The sequence below is a fragment of the Theropithecus gelada genome, chromosome 12, assembly GCF_003255815.1.
Source record: "Theropithecus gelada isolate Dixy chromosome 12, Tgel_1.0, whole genome shotgun sequence".
Taxonomy (NCBI): domain Eukaryota; kingdom Metazoa; phylum Chordata; class Mammalia; order Primates; family Cercopithecidae; genus Theropithecus; species Theropithecus gelada.
Window position 1 is genome coordinate 4,143,685 of NC_037680.1, and position 9,358 is coordinate 4,153,042.

At 53.1% G+C, this 9,358-nt stretch overlaps 1 protein-coding gene across 2 annotated transcripts in view; it reads right to left on the reverse strand.

The window, feature by feature from the left end:
- Nucleotides 1–9,005, reverse strand: part of GYPC (glycophorin C (Gerbich blood group)) — a 40,748-nt gene extending 31,743 nt beyond the window's left edge. Inside the window, exon 1 of one of the 2 annotated variants that reach the window (XM_025405356.1) lies at nt 8,765–9,005. In XM_025405356.1, the coding sequence (XP_025261141.1) occupies nt 8,765–8,813 (49 nt within the window). In that variant the 5' untranslated portion in view covers nt 8,814–9,005. The remainder of the gene's footprint in view (nt 1–8,764) is intronic. The other variant, XM_025405355.1, reaches the window with a different exon arrangement.
- Nucleotides 9,006–9,358: the final 353 nt, after the last annotated feature.

Consider the following 9,358-nt stretch of genomic DNA (forward strand, 5'->3'; position numbering starts at 1 on the left):
AGAGAGAGAAAGACAGCAGGTAGTGCATGCCTGAGTCTCCCTAGCATCTGCTCCAGCTGTGTTCGTGAAGTCCCACAAGGAGAGGTAGAGGCTGACCCTGCAGCTGTCCGGCCCAGGGAGCCCTGCGGTGACAGACAGGACTGCTAGGGAACCAGGACTGCCAGCGCAGAGGAGGATCAGAGCCCCGGGAGCCGGGGGCAGATTCAGGCAGGGAGAGCAGAGGCAGTGGGCTCCGGCCCCTCAGCCTCCAATGGGCTGAGCTCAGGTCACAGGTGACTTCCACGGGCCAAGGTGCTTTACTTTATGGGTCCCTTCTCCTCCCAAATATGAGAAATCATATTTCACGGCTGCATTGGTATAAAGGCAAACGTACTATTTGATCTTAAAGGTTCATTTCCTTCCTTCTGATTTGAAAGAAGCTCTAACACTGTTGTGGGCCTCTGGAAGCCTTGTGGGCTCTGAGCACTGCGTCCGGGGGTCAGGCCCTGGCTGAGCCTTCCAGAGACCCTGCGTGTAGAGGGGGAAGAGAAGGGGGTGTGAGGGGCTAGCAGGTTCTCTGGAAGTCACATCTACTTGCGAGTTTCGGTATCATCACATGCAAAATGGAGATTAAAATACCTCCCCGGGGCTTCCAGAGGGCTAAGTGAGATGGCGTCTGTGGAGTGGAGCCTCATGTCTACGCTGTGAGACAGGGTTACAGTCACCAGAGGAGGAAGATGGCTCAGGATCGTGTAGAGAATCAGTGAAAAAGAAAAAAAAAAAAAAAAAAGACTATGAAAAATTTTTAAAAAGGGAATACTCAGGATTTTCAGCCATAACTGAAATTAATTTCACTAAAATGAGAAGTTTTGCAGAAGTTGAAGGAAGGGGATACAGATGACAAGTCCATCCAGGGCATGATCAAGCAAGGCCTGGCTCCCCTCCCAGGAGTTTGGGACCTGGAAAGGCTGGAAAAGGCTGAGAAGGAGCTTTCTCCAGAGAGAGACAGAGAGAGAGAGAGAAAGAGACAGAGACAGATAGAGAGAGAGACAGAGACAGAGAGAGAGAGACAGAGACAGAGAGGAAGAGAGACAGAGAGAGAGAGAGAAAGAGACAGAGACAGAGAGAGAGAGACAGAGACAGAGAGAAAGAGACAGAGACAGAGAGAGAGAGAGAAAGAGAGAGAGAGAGAGACAGAGAAGCCAGAACCTTAGAGAGACCCAGCTCCAAGCCCGTTCAAAGGGAAGCATGAAGGAAAAAGGAGAAACGACCGCCAAAAGAAGACATTGAAAGGTAGAGCGCATGAGGGCCAGGCGAGCTGCGGGAAGGAGGGCCCCTTCACCCTGAGCGGAGGGGGCACCGGCAGGCAGGGGAGAGGTTGGGGGCTGAGCTGAGAGGAGCTTAGAGTGCACCAGGGTCAGGGCCTCGCTCAGGGCAGGGAGAGGGTGCAGTAAATGCTGGGGTCCAGGGCCTTCTCTGCAGAACCTACTTGCCTACATGGATGGACCTTCACATCCCTCCATCCATCTGCTGACTCATTCACTCATTCCTTCACTCATAGGGTGCTTTCAAAGAGCCTGCTCTTCTCCATGGAGAACCAGACGGTCCAGGTATGAGAGGCTGAGGGACTGGTGCCCAGATAAGGTGGGGATGAAGATGACCTCTCTCCAGGGTGATGTGAGGAAGTGGAGCTCCGGAAGGTAAGAGGCTTGCTCCCCGTCACACAGCTGGTGTGTGTGTGGCCAAGAGCAGGGCCTGTGTGTGCTTTCTGGGCTGTCTCCACTGCAGTGCTGACTTTTGGATAAAAACACGAAGGAGGACAGGTGCGGTGGTTCACGCCTGTAATCCCAGCACTTTGGGAGGCCAAGGCGGGCAGATCAGGAGGTCAGGAGATCGAGACAATCCTGGCCAACAAGGTGAAACCCCATCTCTACTAAAAATACAAAAATTAGATGGGCGTGGTGGCAGGCGCCTACAATCCCCACTACTCGGGAGGCTGAGACAGGAGAATTGCTTGAACCAGGGAGTCAGAGGTTGCAATGAGCCAAGATTGCGCCACTGCACTGCAGCCTGGTGACAGGACAAGATTCCATTTCAAAAGAAAAACAAAAACAATAAAAACTACGAAGGAGCAGCATCAGGAGCGAGAGGGCCTTGCCCTGGTCTCTGTGGGACCACGCAGATGCAGATGGCCCCTGTCATTGGGTATGATTTTCAGTGGCAAAAGGGCAAACAGAGAGGATTCTGGGAAGCAAGGAGGGAGCAGGGCAGCAGGGAGGAAGCTGGTGTTTAAGCACACATGCAAGCACTCAGTGAGCGGAAGCAATGAAGCACAATTATAAGCACATACCAGGCACTGCACTAGGATGTTTATCTATGAGAATACACTGAATCCTCCGAACAAAGCCCTGAGGTAGAGACTATTATTAGCGCCGTTGACAGGTTCAGGACTAGCTATAGAATTTGCAGAGCCCAGTGCAAAATAAAAACATGAGGCCCCTTGTTTGAAAGAGAAGAATTTGAAGATGGCAGTGGCAGAGCGTTAAACCAAGGAAGTGCAGGGCCCTGCTGGGCGGGTCCCATACCCGTGAAGCCATCCCTGTCCCAGACGATGGACCAGCAACTTGTCCCAGGTCACAGCCGGCTCATAGTGGATCCAGACCCAAAACCTCGTCCTCAGATTTCAAGGCTAACCCTTTATCACTAGCAAATTGACACAAAGTCTATTTGAACTAAAGGTGTTAAAAAAAAAAATACAGAAGGGGAACCTGAACTTGAAACTCTGAGCATTGCTGAGGCCTGTGTGTAGGTTTTAGCAAGAGCATTGGAGAGTTTCTCGAGTGAAAGTGGATTTCACATCCAGTGGGCCCCTGTTGCCTGGTGAATACAGGAGAAGAGCTCAGCTGGGCCCCACACCCGAAGCATCATTGTTTTATCAGGTTTTGATCTGGCAACCCCATAATTTCCCCCCTTTTAAGACTCTGCTGAGAATACATGTGCCCATCCGCTGCTGACAAAATGTGAAGATTCTCCATTCCAGAGTTCAAGGAGAAAGAGTGGCAGTGCTGGGCTGGGTCAGCTGGAGGCCCTGTGCTTGAGGCCCTCGTAAAAATGTCCGCTGCATGTGGGAGCAGCGGGTGTGAGGTGCCCTGGCAGTGGCTCTCCGCAAGGATGTGTCAGTCAAGACCATCATGTGCAAAGTGCAGATAAACAGCGCCATCAGGGTGTGCCAGGGATGCAGGGAGATAACGAAGGCCACCCTGTCCAGGGCTGGCTCTACATGCCCCAAAATGGCGCTTCCTCCTCTGAGACCTGGAAAGGGTCAGTGTTATGCCTGCTGGGCCCCAAGCAGTGTGTGACCACAGTGTTTTGGCAATAAGAGAAGGGGCATCTGGTAGGCTGGGCGCAGTGGCTCATGCCTATAATCCCAGCACTTTGGGAGGCCGAGGCAGGCGGATCACCTGAGGTCAGGAGTTCGAGACCAGCCTGACCAATGTGAAGAAACCCTGTCTATACTAAAAATACAAAATTAGCCAGGCGTGGTGACGCATGCCTGTAATCCCAGCTACTCGGGAGGCGGAGGCAGGAGAATCGCATGAAACCAGGAGATGGAGGTTGCGGTGAGATTGCACCATTGCACTCCAGCCTGGGCAACAAGAGCAAAGCTCCATTTCAAAAAAAAAAAAAAAAGAAAAGAAAAGAAAAGAGAAGGTACATCTGGCTTTCACATGCGTAAGTGGAAGCAAGAGAGACTAGAATGCAATTCCATAGAGAGTTCTGAAGGAGGGGTGGTGACACCAGCAGAACGGGAGAGGGAGCAGGGACCACACAGCCAGGCAGGTCAGCAGCAAACCTTGCTCTGCCCCCATCTGCAGCTGGGGGATGCCAGACGAGGCAGGTACCCCTCACCAAGCCCAGTGCTCACTTGTGAAGGGGTGAGAACTGCACAGACTCTCCAGGGGCTGGAGAAGTCATGCCAGGACCCGCCTGACCCTCGCCTTGCACAAGAGGGAACCCAGTGTCGGTGGGCCAGGCTCTGCCTGCACATGGGAAACCGGCTCATGCCAGTTTCTGCCATCGGTTGAGATTTTGTATAGGAACAATGTTCTGGAAGAATGTAGAAAAATGAAAATGTATAGTAACTAAGGACAGGAGCTGGCATTCTCTCAGAAGTTCAGATTATGTAAGGATTTGAAGAAAACCCCAGGCCAAGATGAGAGGGGAGGTGGGTAGGGGGAGGGAGTGGATATGAAAATGAACTCCAGCTGGGTGAGAAGGTGGGAAGGACTAGGTGGGATTCCTGGGGCCCAGCAACTGTGCCTTTAGAATTTATTTGGGGTTGACTCCTGTCCATATCAACTTAGTGTTTACTGGCCTCCAAGTCCATGCCAAGTTCTACACCAGGAACTCCTGAGTGAAGGCTTTTAAAGGCTCTTTTGGTATGGGAATGGTGGCAGTCCTGGGAGCGGGGACCTTGGGTCATCCCTGCAATCATCCACCCGCCTCAAAGTGGCTCAGCAAACAGCTCTCTGTGACAGGCCCTGAGTGGGGGACAGGCAGGGTCACAGAGCCCCTGGAGAGGTCAGAATCCTGAGAAGAGGGCAGACTCAGGAATCTGTCAGGGCTTCAAACTGTGCCCACGGCCATGGTGGGTGGTTTTCTAGGGTTGGGAAACTGGGTCCTAGCAGACCAGCAGGTAAGTGTGCACCGGGCCCACAGTGTGTTGAGGAGTCTAACCTGAGCAGTTGTAAGGGGTGCGACTGGAAAGGCAGCAGGCCTGGGACGGTGCGTGAGGGAGGGCTCGAGGGCCACCCTGAGCCAGCTGCTGAGGCGGGCAAGGACAGCAGCAGCCCAGTGCAGGCCAGGCCTGACCACAGAAAGCAGAGCATGGGCACAACGGTGGATTGGGGTGGGACACAGGCTCGGCTGAGGAGCTGGGGGTGGCAGGCAGGTCCTGAGTGTCTGTGCATGCAGTTCCTCGGTGTGCAGATCCACAGCAGCATGCCCTGCCTGGCGCATACAAGCTGCGGGCCCACATACCCTGCAACTCTCCCCTTGGGTTGGCCTCCGTTGCCTGTGGGGTCTGGCAACTGTGTTTCACCCGAAAATCTCTACAAAAAATACAAAAATTAGCCGGGTGTGGTGGTGCATGCCTGTAGTCCCAGCTACTTGGGGGTTGAGGCAGACAATCTCTTCAATGCAGGTGGTGGAGAGTGCAATGATCCGAGATCGCACCACTGCAGTCCAGCCTGAATGACAGAGCACGAGCCTCTGTCTCAAAAAAAAAAAAAAAAAAAAAAAAAAAGGAAAGGAAAGGAAAGAAAAATGCCTATCATAGCAGGTATGCAGGGGAGACCCAAGCAAGGCCCTTACCAGGGCTTGGCATCTAAGTTTGTTGTTATTTTATCAAAAGCTAAAAACAACAGCTGTCTGGAGGGTGACTCCTGAAATTACCAGCATCCTCAGGCCAGGTTTGCGCCAATAAATTGCGTTTTCCGTTAACAAAAGCCACCGCCCAAGCCTCTGCCACTGGGCGCAGGTCCAGGCCCTTCTGCTGTTTTTCATCAGGTGACTCTGGGGAAGTGGCTGTTATTCCCACTCGCAGATGGGAAAACTGAGGTGCTGAGGTATTTCCTGTCTCTCCCAAAGCTGGTGAACATTGGAGGGCAGTCAAACCCAGGGCTGACTCCACAACACGGATGTTGCTCGGGCCTCTGCTCTGCCTCTTACTCATCATGTGATGAGGACATGTCCTTTCACTTCTGGGGCACGTTTCCTCACGGGGGTGGGGTGCTGACAGGAAATGGACAAAGGCATCAACCGACACTTCCCAGAAAAGTAATGCAGCCTCTTATGGAAGTAAGAAAACATGCTCCATCTCACTTAATTACAGAGGCTCATTCCAAAGTGACAGCATTTTTTTTTTTTTAACCCCTCAGTTTGGCTAAGATAAAAAAGTGCAGTGTGAGTGAGGATGCAGGGAAATAGTGAAATAGTGACTTTCACAGGCTATTTGTGCGTGTGAGAAACCAGTGTGAACTTTAGGAGGGTAGTTTCTTAAGATCAACTAACGTTTTAAATGGATATATACTTTGTCCCAGAAATCAAATGCTGAGGTGGGAGAATTTATCCCAACAGTTTACAGACACAAGCACGTAAAATCCTCCTTACGCATTGTCTCAGGAGTACTGTATGTGGTTTAAAAAATTAAATGAAGTCTGCATACAGCCTAAATGCCCATCAGCAGAGGAACTGGTTAAACAAAACAACAAGGTATAACCTTTCAGAGATATTCTGATGGAAAAAAGCAAGATGACATAAAATATATAAAATACGTTTTTATTATGTCAAATAAGAAATATTTGTATCAGCAAATTTACTTCTGGAAGGATTATCCTCAATAAATACAGTAATTGCCATTGAGGTAGGGAGAAGGTGTCTTTTTCCTATTTTTAACCCTTCATTCACTGTTAACTTTACTGTTTGGTTTTGTGTTTAGAGCGTGCTGTTGGCCCACTGTGTGTGCTCAGTTACTGGAAGATGTTTTGGCTGTGGCCTCAGACAGGCACTTGAGGCATAGATGTATATACAGGTCTGCCACCCGAAGAGGCAAACTGACTTGGCGTGGTCCAGCCTCTCACCCCTGTGGAGGGGACCTCTTCCTACTCATTGCAGACGGGTTCACTTGTTCCCATCACAAGCGCAGAATGCCTTGTACTTCCCACCCCTTTGCTCCCCAGGGAGCTCTGCAAGTCCCCAGAAATACTTGCCCAACCACTGGCACCCTTGGCAAGGTCCAGCTGCTGACCACCAGCGCCCTGCGACTCCCAGTGCCCGTGACATCTGGAGGAACTGAGCAATGGCTGAGGTGGAATTTCATTTGGCACTTAATGCAATCCTCTGCTTCTGCCAGAGGCGGTGTATTCTATATAAAGCTGCCAAACCTGGCCGTCTTCTCACTGAGCCTTGACCCCTTCCATCCAAGGGCAAGGCCACGGATCGCTGTGCATGACTGCCGCGCAGTAAATGTGGCATTGGGACCTAGCCCAGCTGAGCTGAGCAAAGCAGGCCTGCCTGGCGGAAGTGGGTCCTCTCCACTCTAACCTCTGGCTCTGATGAGCAGCGGCTACATAAACTGAGACAGGATATAGACACATCCTGCCTGAGTTAGCAGCAAGAAATAGCCGCCCCCCGCCACCCCCCTGCCGTTCTCGCACAGCAGGGATCCTGCCATAAATCAGTCCGAAGTCTAAAGCGGAATGGCTTGCAAGCAAGGGCTGCGCCACTGTTTGTCTCCCAAGGCAAGTGTTGAAGGTCTGAAACCTGAGTCCTGGAGAACTGCTTGAGCGGCTGGGCTGGGCTGGGCACGGGGGCGGGGGTCAGGCAAGCCCATCCTCTGTAGACATGGGAATGCCTGTCAGCTTCACCTCCTCAGTGCCTGAATTGGAATAATGACAGTGGCTTCTGTCCCTTTAACCCAGGACCCGCCATATACACACACACAAACACGTGCTCAAGTTACACACACACACGTAAACTCCGGGAACCACAGTCTCATGTACAATGATATAAACATGCCCAGCACGGATCCAGCACTTATGATGTGTCAGTCTCCGTGCCGGGACATTGACACGGACTTCTTACTGCTGGATGAGGAATCTCCTGTTATTATTCGTACTTTGCAGATGAGGAAACTGGAGCTAAGAGAGGCTGCCTTGTTTAGAGGCAGTGCAGTGATCCCAGTGCAGACTGAGGGGCCTCGCTCTCAAGTACCATTGATGCCCGCGCACTCCCAGGCCGACCCAAGCACAACCACGGGCACACGGAGTGCCGTGTACACACGTAGACCGAAGCTACGCTCCTCCATGCCAAGCTCCAGGCTCGGGCAGGGTGAGGGTTGAGGCCTCACAACTCCCTGGATTTCAAAGACTTATAAAAGAGTTGGTGTCTCCAATACCCATATCATCATCGTATCAATAAGGTAACATTATCACATGATAGACTCAGGCTCTCTCCTCTCTGACAGACTCTAAGAATAAGACCGCGGCAGGGTGGGGGATAAGAGGGATATGCATTAGGTTTTTAGGTAAAATAAAATGGTAGTTATTATTGCAAAAGTAACAGCAGAGGAAGAGGGCAGAGAGAGGCCCAGCAATGTTTCCAACCACCTACAAAGACTTTCATCGCATATGATTTCCTGTCAGCAAGAAAACGTGATGGTTTAAAAGAGAAAGAAAACAAGCAGCGAGGAATGACAAATCCCCAAAGGATCCAGGCCGCAGGATTCCCCCGCATCTGTGTGCCTTTGCGGCGCCCAGCGGAGCCAGCAAGTCCCTGGGCAAAGCTGGAGTTGCCTGGAGTTCACCAGAGCCTGCCCGGTCGGCCCCTGGCTGGGGGAGCAGCACAGACGCAACTTGTGATGTGGACTCTTCCCTAACTGTTCTTTAGGGGGACAGTGCTGGCCCCACACATTCCACATGCCCCGCACAAAGAAACAGAAAGCGGACGACACGCCCTGGGCGGGCGGGCTGGCGGCCTCTCCAGCTCGGGGCGCGTGGAGGCTGCGCGTCGCCGTCCGGGACGCGGGACAGGGACTCCGCGCAGCCCAGGCGCCGGGGAACCGGGGCTGGAGTCGGGGATCTGAGCCCAGCGGGCGCCTCCTCCGCCTGGAGGCCGGGCACGGACCGGGACACCCGGGAGTCCGTGACCGCGGCTCGGCCCCTGGCTGCTGCGGGCCGCGGCCTCCAGTGGGTCCCCAGGACCCCTCCCCACGGCGGGTACTCACCGAGGCTGAGTGGCCGCGCCGTGCCGTTGGGGCTGCTCGTCCTGGGCATCAGCCCGGGCAGAGACCGCGGGGAAGGGCCGGACCGGGCCGGGCCGGGGGAGGGTCGCGCTCCCGGGCTCCTGACCCTCAGCCGAGAGAGGAAGCGGCACCTGGGTCACACTCCTCCCGCGCGGGCCGAGGGGAGGGGCTCTGGCCCGGAGATAGGCAGACTTCATTTTTTTTCTGCAGACTTGGCTAGTGGGGTTTCCACCCTTTTTTTTTTTTTTTTTTTTGAACACACACCCGCCCACTTCTGAACTCTTCTTTGCTCCAACTTTCCTGCGCAAGAACCACGCTTTTCTAACCGTTTCTCTTTCCATCTGCCACTACCGGATACAGAGGTTGTGGTTGAGAATTCCCCCTGGAGTGCAGGGAAAACTCTCCAATGTGTCAAGATGGCCTGGCCCAGCACTGTCGGGAATGGTGACCAAATAGGGCAGACCTGTGTTGAAATCTTGGCTGGCTGCGCGGCCGCTGGATAGCTGGGCGGCCTCTCTGAGCTAGCCACGGGGCATTTGTCCCTGGAGAGAGTCCCTGTCTTGTTGGCCTTTGGGG